The following is a 21,717-nucleotide window of genomic DNA, read 5'->3' as shown; positions in this document are numbered from 1 at the left end:
CTGAACTCTTCTTCCAAATAATGGTAGAATTAGTAGGTGATTGCTTTGCTTTGTTCTTAATCCAAAAGAAGTAAAATTTATTAGCTGGTAGCAAATGGAGTTCCAATATTTTAATTTGAATTAGTAAGAATTAAACTGGTCTTTCCGTTCTCAGTATTCTGGTCTTTACATTCATTGATATTACTTGGGTCAGTTGACCTCGAGTGAACAAATACTACTAATGATCAAACTCACTGGTTGAAATAGTGATACTGCTCTCTCTCTCTTCCTTTCCCTCCCCCAACACCTTTGAAGCAGATTGGAGTTTTTGACATTAAATTAATTGTGGTAGGGATTAAACCCATAAATTTATCACTCCTATTTTTTAACATAATAAAGCACTTACTCTGGCTACTAATGATCTTTAAACAGTTATATGTAAGGAATATAGTAATAGAAAACCAACAGTGACTGAAGTTTAGTGGGGTGGGGCAATCTAACATCTTGTTTAGCAAACAGATACTAGTTTTACAGCATGGACATTTGAATTATTTTAATCTTTAATTTTATTTTTTTGGTAGTTGATGAGCAAAGAAATAGTGGGTTCTGCCACAAATGATGGATCAGGTGAAATGGAGCAACAGGTAATAACTTTTACATTTGTTATAATAGCCACAGTAATAAGCTTGTGGTAAATAATAATAAATAAATAGTAGTAGTAAATAATAAAGCTTGTAGTAAGCATTACTGCGAGTAAGAGTTTCTGAGCAGTCGCACAGTAATGTTTACTGCAATCTAAATAAAATGTGTCCTACGTGCTGGAGTCATTGAAGACTCCAGTGCATTGCAGTGCTGGTTCAAGGCTCCAGTGGGGTGGGAAAGCTGGGACTGACAGCTGTTTGTCTGTCCCAGGCATCCCACTGCATGGGAGTCTTGAACCAGCTTTGGTGCAGTGCCGGGTCTAGGACCAACAAACAGCTGCTTGTCAGTCCCAGCCACAGCACTGCACTGAAATCTCCTGATCATATTGCCTCCATGGAGCAGCTGAATATTAGTTCAGCATATGTTAAGCAACTAATACAATCTAGCGATACTCCTGGACATAAAAGTCCTAATTTGGTATGCTGTGGTGGCACTTTGGCATGTATTTTACTGCTTGAATGTTTGGACCTTAGCATTTTAAGTATAGTTAACGTGTGCTGAGTGTAATGTGTGACAAGGCCCTTATTCAGAGCTTCATAATTAAGGTGTTGGCGTACTGTGCCTCAAGATGATAGATATGTATCCCGTCATCTCCAATGATGGAAATTTCAGTACTTTCTCCAAACTATGAGCTTGTCTCTTGCTTCATGCATCCAGTTGTTGCTACCTCCAGAGCAGTTGACCAGAATTAATGCCCATGTTCTTATTTCACAAAAGACAGAACAACATACTGATGGGAAGTTATACATTTAACTTGTCTTTTACTATGGTCTGTTGTGTGAAAGGTCATTGAATAACTGAGTAAAACAATACACACACACACTTAGCTTTTTTAAAAGATGCCAAGAGCCTTATTTTGTGTTATCGCGGACCTGTGTATAGATTGCAGGAGTACATGACCAGCAAAGAGCAAGTGTGCGGCAGCTGTCAAATTCCATCAAGTTTCAAAAGTTCAGATATGTGCGAAGTTATCCTGAAAATATTTGAGTTCTGTGAGAGCCTAAACAAACTAGGGCTTTGCGCTTGCAGTGAACTTACCTTTATTTGAAAGTACGTACTCCTTAAAAGAAGTTAATGGTATGCCCCATACAGTATTGGTTTTCTATATTTCAGGATGATTGTCTGGTGGCCAGGGAAATATACTTGCACTTTGGCAACAATGTTTTACTTTCCTGTTCTCTCTCAGACTCTTGATGGCCTAGGGCAAGTTGCTTCAGGCTATATCCATGAAGGGCTTAAGTATTACAACAATCATTAAGCATAGCAACACCTAACTGTTGGACAGCTAGCTCTTAGAGTGGAATTCACCGCCCTGAGTTGTGCATCTAAGTAACCTAGGCAAACCAAGGGAAGACTGAAGTCACTTTTACGTGGCAAACTCTCTATCCCCGAGAGAGGCGCCCTCAAGGATACAGCAGTGGTCCAGGTATTTTGCCCTCTGAATTGGAAAAAGTATAGCCACTGCCATGGGACACTGAGGGAAGGCTAAATTGCACACCTGAGTGACAGTGCTAATCATCCCTTTCCCAAATTAATCAGCCCACCTACAGCAGCAGCTACTCTGCTTCGTTCTGTCCCTCAGAGCAGTGCACATAGGAATGGCCTCAGGTGCCTTGGAATCAGAGAGGTGCCTTGGAATTTGTAATGGTTTGTAATGGTCAGGACACTGATTGTAGAGCTGCCTTCATTATCCGGTGGCAAACGCTAAAGAGAGAGATGCGTCTTTAAACCCCAGTACAGGTAGAATTTGGCTTTGAATTCTGGTCTGGGAGGTACCGAGGTCAAAACTTGTATTGGAGTTGGATAGCTAAGTCACCCGTTTTCAAAAATGGAGGTTCTGGGAACATACAAGTTAATGAACCACAAAGAGAGCATGACTGGCACCCAGTCTGTAGGGGCTTCAGTTGGAAGAGGGGTCAAGAGCTCTGATCTCTGCTCTAAGAACTGTTTGTTCCTTGTTCAACACCTCCACCACTTCTTGGTTGGTTTGTTTGTTTGTTTGAATTAAAATGCCTGTTATCAGTGTTGTGTGTGGTTCATACCCCTTCAGGGAAGTTCTGACCTTACCTACATAATCCAGTCTCTTTGGGGTGGAGGGTGGGAATGGGAAAAGGTAAGTGGAAGAACATCTAGTTTGAGGATCCTCATTGGGCTTTCTTGCCAGGTTCCTCAGCCCTGTCTCAGTAGGCTTAGTCCTAGGCATGCGCAGAAGCACAACTTGAGTTATCTAGGGAATATGACTGATGAAAACTTAGGTGCCAGCAGACTTTGTGTGCCTAAACGATTAGGCAAGGGTTTTGAAGTTTGCAGTCTTGAACTTAAGCACGTACATTCCACCAAGGTCCTTGTGTGGATTTAGACCTTAGATATGTTGCTGGAAATTAGACTAAGGTAGCCCTCATTTAGCAGACAGGGATGTAAAGCACAAAGAAACTAACCTGTGTTAATTCACGTGTGTCTATTTAAGCTTAAAAGGGCATTGGAAGACCTGCAGGAAGCACTTGCAGAAAAAGAGGAATTAAAGCAAAGATGCCAAGAACTAGACCTTCAGGTAAGAAGCAAGCAGCTACTTTCCTAAAAGAAGTGATGAACATCCATTAATAGGGACTATTAGACAATGGCAAAATTCACCATGTCTTTAGAAATCAGATACGTTTCTTGCATGTGTCTTGGGCATTTTGTGCAAAAGCCAAAACTTTATTCTGGAATGCAGCATCAATGTGAAATGCAGCATCAATTATATTAGAAGATAGTACTTTTAAATAAATTTTCAGCTTCTATATAATTGTTGAAAGTAAACTGTTAATTTGTGCTGTGAAATGTTTATTGGTATAATAGCATAGTTTCATAGTAGCTAGGGTCAGGAGGGACCTGAACAGATCATCTAGCCTGACCCCCTGCCACAGGCAGGAATGAATGCTGGGTTCACAAGACCCCAGACAGGTGATCATCCAACCTCCTCTTGAATTTGCCCAAGATAGGGGCGAGGACCACTTCCCTGGGAAGTTGGTTCCAGATTTTGGCCACCCTAACTGTAAAATAATTGCCTTCTGATCTCTAACCTAAACCTATTCTCCATCAGCTTATTACCATTGTATCTTGTAGCTTGATATCTTGCAGCTAGTAGCAAGCTATTATTGCAACACTATAGTTTGCATAATAGAAATCTTCACAGCGCAGATGGAGGGGAGTGTCTGTTTCTCAGGCATCAATAGATTTAGTTCTTTAGAAAATATATTAAAAGATTTTTTTTTAAATATTGTGTAACTGATTGCATTCACTAAAGGGAAAAATTGAAGGGCATTGTCAGTAAAAAGAAGTTAGAGGAAAGTGTATGTGAAATCAAATATTTTTTCCCTGTTTGCTCCGGTCTGAAAGTTTGCATATGTTAACTAAACTATTTAGAAATACTTTCAAATGAATGGGTCCTTGCTGACATTTTTTTCAACCATCCAAACATTACTAGGCCCTTTTTGATTCAAGAGAAAAGTTTTAAGTTTTTATCTTTTTAAGTTCTATTTCCTGTAATAAATAATTTTTTTAAATGTTACTTTTTTTTTTTGTTAAAGTGATAAAGAAAAATAACACTGTATCCCATCTGGCTCCCTGTATCTCATTCCACAGCCAAAAGTGTAGTATCTTTACTTTCTACAAATATAATGAATTGCGAGGAGCTACACATGAAAAGAAACCTTTCTTAAATTTGCCCATCTAAAGTTAGAACTTTGTTTTAGCCTTTTGTATAGGAGTTAAATGTTCACTCTTTTTAAGTGTGCATGCTTTTAGTTCACTGAGAGCCAATTCCTTTTTTTATTCTGAAATGTACTCTCACAGGGAGAACAAAATATCTCTCTAATATCCTTCTCCTTATCACTAACTGCAGGTGACAGATGCCTAGGAAATTCATTAGAATCTCATTGATTCCTCATTCTTACATGAGGCAATGATAATTTGTCTCAGTAAAGATAGAGATATAGAAATGACCATGATGGAACTCCACATGTAAAGTGGAGTGTTTTTGCAAAGTAGATTGAGGTATTGCACAACTTCAACTTCAATTAGGACACGAGTATTACTAGAACTATTAACGGGTTATCAGTGACAACAAGATAGTTGTTTCATGTCATTTCTCTTCCCAGAGGATAAAAAATACTATTCTTGCTCCATCCCTTATCTTAGTTTTTTTATCTAGTGTGCCTAATTTCAGATTGCACATCAGTAAAGTCAGGCTGAGTTGACTAATCCCTCTGCTCTACCAGATAGTGTTCCCATTCTTTTTCTAGGTTTAAGATTCATTTGCAACTGTGTTTCTTCCGAGAGGCTGTCACTGAAACTTGAAAGTGCCTTCACCTTTAAAATGTCCAGTGTTCAAAATATGATCCACTCACTTCTCCAGAAATGCTCTAGTAAATGTTTTCTTGTAACTGCACCTACTCTGTATCTTTTTGTGTTCACCAGGGAGTAAGGCAAAAAGATTTTCAGCATGTACCTTTATAGTAAGAATTTCTTCTGTGATCCCAAACACCCCTTTATGATTCTACTTTAGTGTCTAGCATGTTTCATTCTGAGACATCTAAAGCTTTCACAGAGCTACTGTAGACTTTTTTACAGGGGATAATGATGGTAATTCACATAACTGATTGGTCATAACAGATGGAGAGAATGGCCCAGTAGTCCTTAAAGGTCTACTGTTAAGTGTAAACATACAAGTGGGGACTAAAATTCATTAAAATATGTTTTAAAATAGTATTTTATATTCCTGGTCCTGTGTTGTTCCATGGTTCAGTCATACCGTACGCAAAGTCACAATGAAGCAGGATGTAGTCAGTATGATTCTTCAGGGACATGAAATGAAGATAGGGGAAAGCTTTAGTTATGTGATGTTCTTTGAAGCCTAGGACATACAGTTTATAAAAGAGCATATTTTAAAAATAAAAATGTTAATGTCTTTCCTTGATTGACACCTTTCTGGATCCTGTAAAGGAATTATTATATTAGCTAAGAAACAAATGTGGTCTAGGTTTTACAAATGCACATAAGGTAAGTTGGCTTCCCAGATGTAAAAGGAGATGCACCTTGAAGGTCACCATTCACTGAAGAGCAGGGAGAGCACAACTTGTTTCTTTTTTTTCTTTTTGATTAAAATTATGTAACCTACATTGCGATCACAGATAAATAACAAGCTGTTATTGTTGCATTATTTATTGTACTATGCCAACTTGCTATCAGTATTGACACCTGAAATGCTGTATATGTGTTGAAAGTCATAGTAATGACTGACAGTTCTCATTTAAACTAATTTTTTAATAAATTCACTTGTAAGGTCTCAATCTTCCTTGATATTTTCCAAGAATATAAAGAAGGTAGGTTTCTTTTATGATTCAGGAAAATGTAACCCAAAGAATGCGTTCTGTCTGTTTAATGCCAGTTAACTAACACATGTTATATGCTCTGACAGGATTTTAAAATTAACACAAAATCTAAAAGGTTCTGTACTTTTAATACTCTCCCCCCCATTTCATGGCTATTAATAGACTTAACATTTTAATATAATATTGTGGTCTCATTTGCTTAGCTGTGAACACTCTCCAAATTAAGATTTTGTTCAATCATTGCAAAAATGCATGCCTTTCTGAAGCTGTTAAGGTTATTTTTGCGTGTGTGCTTATTAGTTTATGGCTCCTGGACCTGCTTTTTTTGCACAACCATTCACTGCTGAGCGCACGGCACAGTTTTAGTGTGCTACCTAGTGCCACGCTGCTTTGTATTATCAATTTAAAGGTCAAGTAGGGAATACTCTTCACCCTACTATTAGTATTTCTGTACAGGTTCTATGGGTATTGTTTTACCAAAGTAGTTTTAACGTGTTTATTTCATTTCAGTCTCAATAAAACTGGAAATACCAATTGCTTCCCCTATTTATTACAACACTGCATGCCTTTAAGATGTTTTTTATTATAAAAGTAATATAAAATACACTTTCTTTTAGTACTTCATCATTTTCATGCACTAAAACATCTGTCGTCTTAGTATATCTTATTTAAATAACTTTCTGAATTTTCAAAATGCTCAGCTTTTATGTGCCAAATGAATTATTTGATGATACCTTACACTCCTTTTTTTTTAGTTTTATTCAGCAACTGGATGGGACCTATAATGTTATATATCATCTTATGCACACTAGGTGGCTGCCCTTCAAGATGAAAAAAACAGCCTGATGTCTGAAAATGAGGTTATGAATCACAAATTAGAGCAGCTGGATGATTCTTTTGATGATCCAAACAATATGGTCACAAAAAAGTATTTCCATGCACAGTTGCAGCTAGAACAACTGCAAGAAGAAAACTACAGGTATGAAATAAATGAAATAATTTGAACCCTATTTCATCTTTCTGAAGACCAAAACCAAATAATAAAACACTTAACACTGACAACGTCATGGACATTTTCTATAAATCTGTAGGATTTTCTGCTTCCAAGTCTTCTTTTTATTCTTAAAGCTCCTTTATACCTTTACTTGATCAAAATACATTTTTAAAGACCCAGCTTGGTTTTGCCACATTGGTTATCATACTGAGACCACATACTGAGGCCTTTCAACCTAAAAATATTCCTAAAATATTATGGGGTAGTTAGAAGGGAAAAGGAAGAACTCTTTCATGAAATGAGGTAGTCAGGGGAGAGCGTTCTGTATCTGTTTTGAAATAATGTTTTTAGGGCAGTTAAAGGAAGTGGGCATTCCTTCAAATATGGAATTAAGACAAAAGCTGCCAGTTTTAGTCATAGTTTCACATGGATATGATACATTAGTATCCTACTGTGACACTTTATGGTCTCTATATTTATGTATTTCATTTGGGCTGTTTTTGTTTTGTTTTTTTTAGAAGGTGGAACATTAGTGACACGAGTGACAGATTAAAATGTGATTTCTAAATTTTTTTATGCTTTAAAAGGCTTGAAGCTGCAAAGGATGATTATCGTTTACACTGTGAAGATCTGGAGAAACAACTAATTGAGCTGCAGCATAGAAATGATGAACTGACGTGCCTCGCAGAAGAATCTAGGGCCCTGAAAGATGAAATTGATGTTCTTAGGTACGTAGTAGATATAATTGTCCTTCACACTGGAGCTTCTCAATGACAGTATCAAGGGTCAGTATTTAAAGGTGGAGACTTCTTTGCAGTATTACTTGATTTTTAGCTCTTACCATAACCAAGCATAAAGAAAAGGACATTTAATAAAACTGGAAGATGAACTGTAGGACCTCAGTTCTGCTAAGCCCTAGGGGTGCCTAAATTGCTAGATGGCTACTCATTAAAGCCCCACAAAACATCATAGATTCCATTTTTTAATCCATATTCTTTAAGTTTCATGTGGGTCCCTGAAGGGGGCCTCCATCGTCACTGAAAAAGCTTTCTGTGGTCCATGATGTGCCTTGACTTGTCTGCCTGAGAATACTCAGAAGGAATCCAAGACTGCCACCAAAGGATCTAATTCTTCTTATACATCTTTCTGATTCTGCTGTGCTGGGAACATTTGTAATTTGTGCATATTCTTGAATGCATGAGCAGGAACAGTGTCTCATTGACACCAAAATTAAATATGGTGATAGAGCACGTTTTGCTTAGCATCCTAGTGATTAAAGGAATTTCCAAATAAGTGGTAATTCCAGGTTCTAGGTCCCACATCTTCTTGATCTAAGTTGAATGCCATATTTTGCACTTCCTAGAATAACATTTTTAATCATCATGCCATGGGCTAAGTGGGGCTGAGAGCACTCTCCACTCCTGTTGAATTTAAGATGGCCAGATTAGTGTCAAGGAGGCGAGTAAGAGAGCAAGCAAATACAGACACACACTGTTATAATTAACATTAATGTTAAACTATTTACTTATAACTTAAAACTATATACATCTATATGCAACTGGTCCTGCCCTTGTGGCTTAGTTCAAGTGCATCTCTGTTCTGCTTCCTTGCCTTCACCTGTCCTCCCATAAAACTTGTTTTGGTAATTTTAGTTTCCACTCCAAAACTCCTATAATCCTTATACATGAGATCCCAAATAAACACCATCTTTGTTTAGTGAATTTAGTGATTCTTCTTAATAGAGCGCACACATACAAGTGTTTTGGTTGCTGTAACATGAGAGGTGTTTGTGTGTCTATTGAGCAGAGTAGGATCAATATACAGAATAAGATTGCCTCCTTTGTTTTCCCCAGATGGGAGATTTAAATGCCCCTGCAGGGTGTAATGGGATTAAATTTTGAGAATGCACTAGGCTTCCCATTTCCACAATGGGAAATTCAGGTATAATAGGTTTGCCTTTCAGGGGACACCTGAGTTCAAGGTAAGCAACAGGCTAGATGTACTTAAGACTTAGGAAGATTTCAGCCTAAGTGTGCTGGCCCAATCACTGCTCAGAACCCTGAAGTTTTTATGCAAAAGCTTCCACAGGAAGCAGGATTAATACATGTAAATGTTCTCTAGCTGGTAAAGAGGAAGAAGATTTGCCTTTTTATAATGCAGAAAAAATAAAATTGTCCAAATGTGTGAGGCTCAAACCTAGTAAAAATGAAACGAGTGTTTATATCTGTATTGCAGTTAGACAGTGTGTTCAGGCTTGTTACTTAAGATAAATTGTAATAAAACACAACTTAATGAAAGCTGATCAAGCATTTGATTGTATATAAATTTGAACAGGATACCAAGAAAATACACAAAGCAAATAGGATGCTAGCATGATTGTAGAACTGTAACCATGTCTAACCACTTTTATACCCATAATAGCTCACTTATAAATGTGGAATAAAAGATCATTAATATGCAGAAAATAATATGGAATAAAAGAGATTCCAATCCTTTAATATGTAACATGTATTACAGTAAGCTTAATTGTTTCAGTGTTTCTGTACTAATTATTAATGTGCTAAGATACCAAGTGAAGGGACTCCTTATTTTCCTTTATAGGTAATTTTATTTGCATAGAGTACTTTCTTCTGTATGCCTCTTAGATTATCATTTTCTGTTTGTTGGTCACATTGTATATTTTACAACAATGTGTAATTCTCTGCAAAACGTGTACTAATGAGCCTGCTAGATGCAGGTTGCATTATTTTACTGGCTTGAATAAGATGCACTACATAGCAAAGGGCATAGTGCACTTGTGGTACATCTGTCCTGTTTTGAATCCCTGGGGCCATTGGCAGTGCCTTAATCTCCCTTGCTTTTATTTGTGACATATTTAGGGTGGTTTTTGTCTTTCTAGTTCTCTGTATCATAGTGGTAGTGTTTAAGTTCAAAGTGGACATGTTTTAGCAATGATTGCTTGCAGGAACTGGTCACAGTGACACAGAAGACCTGATCCCGTCCTTGTTGGATGTTCCTTTGTTCCATTTGACATGCAGCTAAAAACTCAAAATAATGCATTTGGCTTTAAGTAAAACACCTAATTCTACCCTCAAGTACTTGCATGGGAACATTTTATTTTTTCTCTCCCCAGCTAATTTGAACAGTGTTTGAGAATGAGGGCAGAATTAATCATTTTTCATTTGTTTCTGTCTGAAAAAAAATATTTACCTTTTTCTACAATCCATATTTCTTCTTCTAGGACTGTTGCAGATAAGGCAAGTAAACTCGAGGCAACAGTTGAAGCATATCGCAAAAAACTGGAGGACCTGAATGATTTTCGCAGACAAGTGAAGTCTCTGCAAGATACCAACATGATGTATATGCACAATACAGTGAGCCTGGAGGATGAATTGAAGAAGGCAAATGCAGCGCGTGCTCAACTAGAAACATACAAAAGACAGGTAGAACAGAATACCAATTACCCTATGGCATTTTTAATGAAAATATATGATTATTTAAATAAAAAATTGTTAAAGATGAGGAAAGTAAGTCTGCTTGAGTTAAAAGTTCTTAGGAGTCAAGGTTTATAGCTAGTGATATTTTCCTGAGGAAATCCTCAATCTCTGCCATTCATTCCCAATCTGCTCTTTTCCTCTTCCGTCCAAGTAGTTGGACAGAGTCTATTCTTTGAGCGTTGGCTCCGGGTACATAGCATAAGCACCCTCTACCAGTAGTTTAAAGAGTCTTTTTCTGGACTATAGGGATTTTTTTTTCTTTAAACAGCTGTGTTCTTTTGCATTTGACATCCTCTCATTAATTTATGGGCCTAGAATTTTTTTTTAAAGTGTTGTCTTTTCATTTTTGGACGTGTTCAGCCATTTGTTTCTAAAGAATCCCCAGACTGGTTCAATGTATTTTCTCTATACCTGTCTTTAAAAAAAGAAATAGATTTTGGCCAACATGAGCTGCACATGGTGTCTGAATCTGGCAGGAGAAACGTTTTTTGTATACAGCTAGCTAATCCTGCCTGGATTCTGTCAGCTGAAGAAACCTGTATGTTCAGAGTCAGGACTTATTGTAACATTGTCTCTCTTTACCTTCTCTTCCCCACCCCACTCCCAATCTACATGAAAATGCCATGTCACTAAAAAAATATTTTAACAAAAACCTGGAAACATATACTGACTCTAATGTTCACGTGCCTTTATATAAGGTCCAGGAACTTCACAACAAACTTTCAGAAGAATCTAAAAGAGCTGATAAGCTAGCTTTTGAAATGAAGCGACTAGAAGAAAAACATGAGGCTTTAATCAAAGAAAAAGACGTAAGTTTTATGAGTGAGAGTTTGTTTAAATGTACTAGGACCTTTCTCTCCCTCCCCTTTATCCTTCGTTCATTTTTTTTTTTTTTTTTTTTTTTTTTTTTTTTTTTTTTTTTTTTTTTTTTTTTTTTTTTTTTTTTTTTTTTTTTTTTTTTTTTTTTTTTTTTTTTTTTTTTTTTTTTTTTTTTTTTTTTTTTTTTTTTTTTTTTTTTTTTTTTTTTTTTTTTTTTTTTTTTTTTTTTTTTTTTTTTTTTTTTTTTTTTTTTTTTTTTTTTTTTTTTTTTTTTTTTTTTTTTTTTTTTTTTTTTTTTTTTTTTTTTTTTTTTTTTTTTTTTTTTTTTTTTTTTTTTTTTTTTTTTTTTTTTTTTTTTTTTTTTTTTTTTTTTTTTTTTTTTTTTTTTTTTTTTTTTTTTTTTTTTTTTTTTTTTTTTTTTTTTTTTTTTTTTTTTTTTTTTTTTTTTTTTTTTTTTTTTTTTTTTTTTTTTTTTTTTTTTTTTTTTTTTTTTTTTTTTTTTTTTTTTTTTTTTTTTTTTTTTTTTTTTTTTTTTTTTTTTTTTTTTTTTTTTTTTTTTTTTTTTTTTTTTTTTTTTTGTAGGCTTTGGTCATCCTGAAAATAATTTCAGAGCAGTATTGGTACTGTAAGGATGAGATTTAGCATGAAATATAATTGCTTTGATATGCTGGCTGCTATAACTCGGTAGATAGCAAGTTATTTCACTTCAGACATCATCAGAAGTCTGCCAAATAAACTCTTGTCCAAAAAAAAGTTTTATGACTGACACAACGCCCTAGCATAAAACAATTGTGTTAGACATCATTTCTATCTCAGATATATTCTTTCTCTTACCCCTAGAGGCTGATTGTACAGCGTGATGCTCTCAAAGAGACTAATGAAGAGCTTCGATGTTCACAGATGCAGCAAGATCGCTTGAATCAAGCAGGTATTTATTTTAATCTAGAGATGGGTTTTTTTGTTTTTTAATATGTTACATTATCTGGAATCTAATTTGTCATGCCCTTTCAGATGCATCTGCTATGAAAAGTCATGAAAATCTTGCTGCTGAAATTTTGCCAGTGGAATATAGGTAAGGAAATAATTTTGAACTGTATCCCTGTCTTGTAAATGCTTATTGCCTCAAAATTTGTTGGGTAAAATACCAGTTTTTGTATTTGTTGCTTCTCCCAATTCAAGCTCTAAATTTTGAGGCGAGTCCAAGTTTATCATGACAATACTATAGTTTTCATATAAAGATGTCAAAATGCTTTAAAATATGTTAAAAAATGACTCCTCAGAAATAAGAAACAATACTCATTTTGTTGATGAAGAAACTGAAGCAGAGTGACTAAAAAATTTCACAGGCCATAGGGAAAGTCTGGGAGGACGTAGGACAAAACTTCACAAAAATAGTCTTCTGAGAACCCAAATCAAATATCTTCCTCCTTTTTATATAGTTTCTTCTTTCAAGAGCTAGTGTGACTTTTTATTAAAGATTTTACTCTAAAAGAAATGGACATATATTTTGAAAAGTAGTGTGGTAGTGTCCTCATAATCCTTTAGTAAATGTAAAATTAAAAGAACAAAATACCTTGAAGTCTAGTAGAATTATAGGCAGGGCTTGTACTACCACCTGTTCAGGGTGACCAACACTTTCCATTAGAAAAAACAATTTTTAGTTGATTTAAAGTATAATGAAGTTAAACATGTGATCTAAAGTTTTAAAGCAGTGGTGGGCAATTATTTCAGGTGGAAGGTCGCTTACTGAGTTTTGGCAAGCCATTGAGAGCTGCATGACAGGCAGCCAGGGGCAGATAAATATTAATTTTCTAAATTTTTAGGGGCCCTGTGGGCTGGATAGAACAGCCTGATGGGCCGCATTTTGCTCGTCCCTGTTTTAAAGGCTGGGTGGATGCCATAGGCTGTTTTGGGGAGGGGCTGAGAATTTTAGCCAAAATGCAAAGTGATGTGGATATTTCCCTGGATTCATTTTTGGAAAGATTATATATGCATTTTAACATCAGCAAATCCAATGAGATGCTCTACTCCCCTAGTATTTGGAACATGGACTTCAAAATGTATCTAAGATGTGCCGTTTGTTGTCCTTGCTGACAGCTCCTGAAAAATCATTGTCCATTCATACTTGGTAAAGACTTGCCTTTGGGCAGCTAAAATCTCCAAAGTCTATGTGCTTAGTGAGGATGCAGTTTTGCATGTCCAGTTTCCACAGAATGTCTGAGCATGCTCTGGTCCAGGGTCACGAGGCCAAGTAAGTTCCTTGTAACGGCTGCTTCAGGTTGTGCTGTAGTGCGACTGGGCACTGAAACAGCACAGATCCTGCCTCTGCTCTCACTGAACTCCGAGCAACGTGGAGAAGGAACCTGTCTGATCTACAAGCAGCAGACAGAAACGAGTAGATTAGAAGTAGAGAGAGGAATTGCTGGCAAAGAGTTTGGGACTTGATGCCACAGAAAGGAAAGGATGGACATCTCTAAGTCAGTTGGCTGTGGGGCAACCCACATGTTGAACACCAATTCCACAGAAGTTAGTGGGAGCTGTGCATTGAACATACAAAGTGCCCATATTTCTGGGTGCTCTAGAAAACGCGGTTTGAAGCTTCTCCATTTGAACGTCCAAAAGTGAATATTTTTTCAACTACACTGTCTCTGTGCCCTAGCCCCATGTCTAAAATGGAGATAAAAGAATCACCTTACCTTGAAGGTTTTGCTAAATCGATGAAGGTCTGTGAAGCACTTGGCTGTTATAGTAATGAGTATCATAAAAATACCAAGATGGAATTAATTCCATCTTCAAACAGGGTTTGAATATTGGACTGTGAGTAAGGTCTAGGCCTGTACATTGAACAGTGAGAGTAAAGTCATGCCTTGAATAGCTGCTTATTATTTACTACCTATTTCATTTCTGGGAAACCCATGTGTTTGGTGTTTACTAAAAGAAACGGCACATTATGGTACTTGGTTTTAATGAAAAACATTGATATCATAGTGAAGCAAAATGCCACCTCTTCCATTTAAATCACATTTTAATTGAAGAAAGAACTATACAAATAAACTTCACAGAATGACGACTTTTTGTTTTTGAACCACAGAGAAATGTTTATTCGACTGCAACATGAAAATAAGATGCTTGTTTTACAACAAGAAGGATCAGAAAATGAACGTATTGTAGAACTCCAGGAACAGCTAGAGCAAAAGCATCGGATAGTGAATGAACTAGAAACAGAAAAAAGGTGAATGGAGTTTAAACAAGAGCAAATAAACCTGAGACTCTGACCTTAGGAGGGAATGGGTGTGACTAACTTTTATGATCCTGTTCTGTTTGAAGGAAGCTACCTGTCCTGTCCTCTTGGCTAATAAAATTATTGATGTGGTCATTATAATGTGGGCGAGCAAGTCAGGAAGCTGCAAGCCTAGAAAGTAGTGTAACTTGTGGTGTCAAATATAGACCCCGCACTACCCTCCTTCCCCAACACATGCACACACTCACACATGCACATTTAGTTTCCAAGAAGTTCTAGGTCCAAGGGGTCGACTTCCTGCCAGCTTGGGGCTGCTCCCCCAGCTCAGTGTGCTGTGGAGGGGCTGGCTGGGGCACAAGGGAGTTTTAGTGCAGAACTAGCCGGCAGGCAGCCCCTGCACTGAAGCACCCTTGTTACCCCAGCCATCTGGGGCAGTGTCTACACATGCACTGCTGCAGAGCTTTTTACTTCACAGCAGGAAAGTATTTGTATTTACTGTTTCCAAGTACTATCTTGCTGAGAAGTAAATTAGTTTATTCCAGCCTAATAGGGTTGCATGTGCAGATACAAGACCTTTACTGAACAGCTAATTAGACTACTGTGCAGTAAAAATCTCATGTAGATGCACCCTCCATGTATATAAATCCATTATAGAATTATAACACAGGCTTGTAGGTATGTGGGTTATTTACCTTTTTATTAGAAGACAAATTACATTTTTTCCCCTTCCCCTCTCATTCCCTGGAAAGGCTAAGCAAAGAGCGTATCGGCGAGCTGCAGCAGCAGATTGAAGACCTTCAAAAGACTTTGCAGGAGCAAGGATCCAAAACTGAAGGAGTAAGTGAAAGCCCAGACTCCTCGAGCCTTAGAAACCTCTTAACAGTTTTGCCCAAATGCTTGGATCTAGTGTCAAACTCTTTTGACTGTAAAAGAAAATATGCGTTTTCTCCCTTTCAGTCCTGACGGTGCTGATAGTTCTTGTGACATCAAGACAACCGTTTTTTATTAGGTAGTGGTGATGTAGTCTGAGCTAATGTATGATAGACCTGTAGGACTTTATTGAGCTGTTTTTTGAATTTGATCTTAAAAAGAAATCTTACATATACACACACACACACTTTATATATGCATATGTTATGTATAATTCATTATTATATATTCTTATTATGTAGTCTGTATATAAACATTTTGAAAAGAAGATTTTTTTAAAAATATTTGTAAGTGTGGGACTCCCATTTGTCTGCATTTGTAGTGTTGCATTTTTCATGTGACCAGGCTGTTTAACTGAATTTTAATTCTTTATAGTCCAGCAAACTGAAGCAGACGTTAGCAGCACAGATGTAAGTAAAACTGATATTTTTAACAAAAAAGAAACTGTCACTTGTTATTTAATATTTTAACCCATGCAGTGAATAAAATTAAACACTATTAAAGATCAGGCTTGCCTCTAGAGCTAAATACAGAAAGTCAAGCCCAAGTCAGTCTTTGCTGGTTAGTCTAAGTTATGTAGATTGAACTGATAACCAAGTTAACAGACATTCACTTTTCATTCTGGAAATGCACCCATGTGCCTACAGTGGCCCAAGACAGAAACTGGGACACGCTAGAGCACGCCTCCCTGCTTGACTGGAGCAGACAGCTTGGGCCAAAGTTAGCCTGCCCCCTCTTCTATGGGGGCGGGTTGCTGGGGAGGTGCAAACCATCATGGGATGCTAGGGACTGTAAGTTAACTTGAATCTGGAGGGGATCTGGGACAGAAATTTAATAAATCGGTTTAATCTAAATCAGTTGTCTGAAACTACATCCATCCAGGCTTATTGTAAACTGGTTTCAGCCATTTTGAAAGCAGTTTATGTACACTGAACTTCTGTTGTGTTCCAGATTTGAACTGGTTTCTGATCACTTCTACCGATGTATGTGTAATTTCTGCCCCTAGACTAAAGAAGAAAGATTCAAAGTTAAACAGCTCATCAGCACAAGCAATTCTATGCTTTGGTTCTAATGTTATGACTTCAGACAGTGTTTTTTTTATAATCATAAATCTCTTTTTGGCATTGCCAGATCCATTTCAACGTGCTGAAAAAGTATTTCTCAACATCACTTGTTTCTGTCTGAAAGAAATTGTCTCCTGTCAGTCTGGAATTAGATGAGCCTTTTGTTCCACCCCCCTCCAGCCCCTTACCAAGTCTCAGTTCAGAATGCTTTTAAAAAAATGCATTAACTGTCTTGAGACAGTAGCTCCATATAAAGTTTCACCTTTTTTAAATCAAGTTATCCTCCTACTTTAGACTTCAAACAAAGTTTTCAGTTTTTAGCACGTGCGCATGTATATATGTGTGTTTGAATGCATGGGATAGCATTATGAATCTATCCTCTGGATCAAATCTCTGAATTCATAGGGAAAAACTGAATGAAGTCCATGAAGAGTTGCAGAAAAAAGAGGCAGTTCTTGCAGCACTTCGGCCAGATGGAAACCAGAACTGTAAGTAGCTTCATGCAGGTCCATAGTATTTGCTCCTCAGTGTACTTCTGTCATCATAATCATCTGATGCATCAGATACAATCAATTAATGAAAATTCTAAGCCTGGAAAAGAAATTATAAACATCAGTCTGACTGGATATTTGTATAGTGTCCAACATAGTGGGACACCAGTCTTAGATATCACTATGTAATGATCATTTTACACCAAACATAAGTAGATGAAAAGTTATTTTTCTCCTCTCTAAATTATACTACTACATTGTATGTTCTTCTGATCTTCAGGAATCTAACGCCTATAGCTTTATATTCTAAGCAGAATATTGATGGGGTTAAAATATCTGCTGTCGTTATTTTGGGTGTTTTTAAAATGCTGTGTGTGTTTTGCTTTGTCCCCCCACCCCCCATATAGCTCAAAAGATTGAGGAGCTAGAGGCAGCTTTGCGTAAAAAAGATGAAGATATGAAAGCAATGGAAGAAAGATATAAAATGTACCTGGAGAAAGCAAGAAATGTAAGTCAAATGGTTCACAACAAATCCATTCCCCACCTCCCCTTCCCCATACATCAGTGATGCTCACAAACTTCTCAGATAGTCTTTATTAAAAGAAGTCATCTAGTTGTGCATTTTTTGTTCCAATTCCTTGATTCCAGTTGGTCACTTGACCACTATAATTTATATTTAGCACAGTATACAGTTTAACCAACAGCATGATACATCATTGATGTGTGTTGTGTTCTTCATCTTGATTGACTGCTGCACATTTTTGTCTACCTGCCTAATATAACTGGATAAAATGTGAAGCTCTTGAAGATCAAACATAATATATTCATTTTATTTCCACAGGTCATAAAAACCTTAGACCCCAAATTAAATCCAGCATCAGCAGAAATTATGTTACTGAGAAAGCAGCTAACAGAGAAAGAAAAAAGAATTGAAGCATTTGAGGTAAAATTGGCTCTTTTTTGTGTTATGTCTTTATTATGTGTCCTCATAAATCTGAGTAGGAAGCCAATTTATATAGGGTGCCAATTAAGTGTTTTAATGATATACTGAAAACCTTTTGAAAAGTAATTCATATAAATTTATAATGTTTCAAAGGGATGAAGATTAAACTGCATTAGAGAGATGTAGTTAGGCAGAAAGCAGGGTGGCATCTTACACTGCTTACAGATGTTTAAAAAAAACAAAACAAAAACACACTTTACCAGAAGAAGCAGTGCATTAGTTCAATTCACCTCTGCAGCTTCTGTATAGGTCGGGTGCTTCAGGAGGGCCTTTTGGCACTTTTATCTAAAACTGCTTCAATCAGCTATTAGATAAAAATGCCAAAATCCCACTAAAGTGCCTGATCTATACAGACTGTGGGTGAGCCAGGTCCAACAAATGCGATCCCTGTACTGGGCTCAGTGCGGGAGTGCGTGGAGTTTCCAGTAAAGCACTGTTTTGGGTTTTTTTGGGAGGGGTGAGGTTTCTTTTAAAGGTATGTAGACCTTAAAGGCCTTAGAGACTAAACACACACGTTTTTGTAGGTAACAGCCTAGTTCCCCAGATGCTATGAATGGACTTGCAAATCTCTGTCCAGACCATTATAATGAGTGATGAATTGTATCTTGCAATGTAGTAGTAAATAGAGTTTGTTTGCTTGTTTTAAGTAAGGACCTGGATATACGGCACATTAACATTAAATTCACTTATGTTGGTGAACAAATCAGATGCAAATTGCAGTTGTGATCCAAGTCAGAGTGGACGGGATCAGCTGCCTTGGGGTGTCTGTCTGCAACAGTAGGCACTTTTATAGTGCTGTGCCACCAGGTGGCAGAAGAGCCAGCAATAGCCGGTTCATAAGTGGACACGACACCTACATCTGCACAGTTTTACCCCAGTTTTACCCCAGTTTCTCTACCGGATTCTAGTAAGTTCCATTGGTGTATGGCTGCAGTGAATGGGTCTAATCCCTGATCAGTATAAACATGTTAGGCATACATGTTAGACTGTAACTGTAATATTGTCTATATGTAGTGGATTAGATATTTTACTACAGAATTAACATAATACTGGACATGATAAATCGAATATCAATGGTAGTGAAAGTACTATCTAGTGATAGGAGGATGTGTACACATGCACGTGCACACACACATGCACGTGCACACACACTATAGATAGATATATATAGATATATATACACAGATTCTGATTTACCACAATGCTATACCCAGCAGTCAAGGAAAGTTTTGAGCACCTAAGGATTTGAATCTGCAATTGTTAATGTTTACAAAAATCTAGATTTTTTGCAAACATTAAGTGTGTGTGTGTATATATATATATATATACATAGCTAATGTTTACAAAAATCTATATATATTGTTAATGTCTATCTACTTTAGCATTTTATAGAGAGAGAGAGAGAGAGCGCGTTAATGTTTACCAAAAAAAAAAAAATATATATAATGCTAAAGTAGATTTTTGTAAACAACAACTGCAAATTCAGATCCTTAGGTGCTCCTGATTGCTGGGTGTATCACTGTGTTAAGTCAGAGCTGCAGAGTATTAAATCAGGGAGGATGCTTGCTTATTTTTTGGCTGTTGTATAGACTGATGTATAGTCAAATACTTGCACAGAACAGACTTTGTGATCATATGTGCTAGAAAGCTGTTTTTCTTTTATTGATTATCATTTAAATATGTGCCGGTCTGTCTTGTTAAGGGTCGTTCTTTTTCTGGAGTAATGAACAACTGAGATAGTGGCAACCTGAGAAACTATGTAACCCTTCCCAAACTTCTGTTTTAGTTGCTACAGAATTTATATATTTTTACTAGTAGCATAACTGAAGGGGGGAGCTTCAGGGAGGGGTAGGGGAGCACAAAAATAGGCACCATACAGGTAGCTGGCCATGATATTGCTGCTGGCAGCATGGCAGCAGGCATTGCCCTGTGTAAAGCTGTTGCCCAGTATACTGAACTACCTAGTTACACCTCCTGAGTTTTACTGTGTATATTTTTCTCCGTCATGTCTTTAAAGAAAAAAAGTTGTCTGTTAGCTGCATGTTTCTCTTAAACTGGCCTTCTCTGTTTTAATCTTTCTCTAGGCTGACTGTAAACTGACCAAGCTGCGCGATTATGAAGAAAAGCTCATTGTATCTGCTTGGTATAACAAGGTGGGTGAAAACAATTCACTTGATAGCGAATCTGGAATTTCTATTAGAAGAAGAAAATCCTTGAAGCTTACCAACCAGAATTGGTACACCTTGCTCCTGCTTGTTTATACACCTTATTTTCTTTGCAAAATTTTGACAGGGACCAGAATTTTTCATTCTGAGCATCTGCACAGTTTAACTTCTTTAAAAATATACCAGCCATTTTTGACAACATAATTAGGAGGACAATATATTGTTTCCCAGTGTCAAAACAGAATGTTGGTGACCTTCTCTTTGAGAAGATTTGATCTCTCCTTGCTTTGAAGTTTGGCAGAGAAGTGGCCTTTGTATTAGGATTGTCTCTCTTCCTGTCCCTGTAGTAGTCAACCTAACTGGCCTCTGAAAAGGTCCGGTCTCTTTATAGGTCATCTTTAACAGTGAAAATCTCAGAATACTAAGAAGTATTTACTAGATATATGTGTATGTATGTTCACTAGAGCCTTCTTAGTATTCTGAGACTCATTCTTAAGAGTCCATCCTAATGAGCCTTGTAGATTTCAATGCGGATATCACTTTTGCATGTTAAAAGATCATTAATTTTGCAAAGCCAAGCTCTCAAAAAGCAATGAAATCCCAGCATCTAAGCTGCCTTTGCAACCTGAAGTTTCTCCCTTTTGTGTAAGCTTTTTGGATCATGTAATTGGAATGTAACATACAGATCTTTTTCCTTCCTGGAATTCATGCCTTATTCACTGCCTTTCTGCTCTGCAAAAGAGTAGGGTTACATAGTTAAGTTATTGTCTCTAGTACCTCTTCTTCATTTACTGCAGAAACTGCATAGTGGCAAGTGCATGAGATAAAGGGTTGTGGAAAAAGAATGGATGGTCCCTTGGTAAAAGTAGTTGAATACTAGCTTAGATATTTAGGTTCTCCCTCTGCTTCTCACTCTGCCTCAGAGTTCTTATGTGACTGGCATTCACTTAGGCAGACTTCTCAGAAGTAGTTGTTACCTATGTGCTTTCTTGTTTCCCATCTTGAGACTCAGGGGTGTGATTTGCAGGAGTGCTGAGCATTCACAACACCAGCAGAGGTCGAACAGACGCTTTCAACATAAAGTAGTCTGATGCTGAGTACTCTGATGAATCGGGTCTTAGGCACCTTAAATTGGACACCCAAAATTAGTAACACTTTAGACCAGTGGTTTTCAACCTGTGGTCTGCGGACCCTTGGGATCTGTAGACTATGTCTAAGACAAGCGATCCCCGAAAGATTCCTATGATCAATCAAAAGTATGTGAATACCCACACTTACAATTCAAAGGGGTCCGCAACTCAATTCTAAATTATTAGGAGTCTTCAAATGCAAAAAGGTAGAAAACCACTGCTTTAGACCTTTATCTCTGTCTTTAGCACTCACAGTAAAATGGGGCTGATACCATCCCCAGGGTATTGTGAAAACTGTGGAAAACTCAGATATTGCACTGAGGAGAAAAA

The 21,717-nt window shown here is 36.9% G+C and overlaps 1 protein-coding gene across 2 annotated transcripts in view; it reads left to right on the top strand.

Annotated features, from left to right (window-relative positions):
* The window catches only part of HOOK1 (hook microtubule tethering protein 1), a 37,397-nt gene that overhangs the window by 10,944 nt on the left and 4,736 nt on the right, over positions 1 to 21,717 (top strand). Inside the window, exons 7-21 of one of the 2 annotated variants that reach the window (XM_025193143.1) lie at positions 561 to 623; positions 3,149 to 3,232; positions 6,866 to 7,032; positions 7,635 to 7,775; positions 10,289 to 10,490; positions 11,243 to 11,353; positions 12,204 to 12,291; positions 12,375 to 12,435; positions 14,455 to 14,595; positions 15,354 to 15,441; positions 15,910 to 15,944; positions 17,004 to 17,086; positions 17,497 to 17,597; positions 17,931 to 18,032; positions 20,177 to 20,245. In XM_025193143.1, coding sequence (XP_025048928.1) covers positions 561 to 623; positions 3,149 to 3,232; positions 6,866 to 7,032; positions 7,635 to 7,775; positions 10,289 to 10,490; positions 11,243 to 11,353; positions 12,204 to 12,291; positions 12,375 to 12,435; positions 14,455 to 14,595; positions 15,354 to 15,441; positions 15,910 to 15,944; positions 17,004 to 17,086; positions 17,497 to 17,597; positions 17,931 to 18,032; positions 20,177 to 20,245 — 1,536 coding nt within the window. The remainder of the gene's footprint in view (positions 1 to 560; positions 624 to 3,148; positions 3,233 to 6,865; positions 7,033 to 7,634; positions 7,776 to 10,288; positions 10,491 to 11,242; positions 11,354 to 12,203; positions 12,292 to 12,374; positions 12,436 to 14,454; positions 14,596 to 15,353; positions 15,442 to 15,909; positions 15,945 to 17,003; positions 17,087 to 17,496; positions 17,598 to 17,930; positions 18,033 to 20,176; positions 20,246 to 21,717) is intronic. The other variant, XM_025193144.1, reaches the window with a different exon arrangement.

The sequence above is a fragment of the Alligator sinensis genome, unplaced genomic scaffold (assembly GCF_000455745.1).
Source record: "Alligator sinensis unplaced genomic scaffold, ASM45574v1 scaffold1559_1, whole genome shotgun sequence".
Classification (NCBI taxonomy): Eukaryota; Metazoa; Chordata; order Crocodylia; family Alligatoridae; genus Alligator; species Alligator sinensis.
Note: the sequence above shows the minus strand (reverse complement) of the source record. Positions and strands in the feature narration are given on the sequence as shown.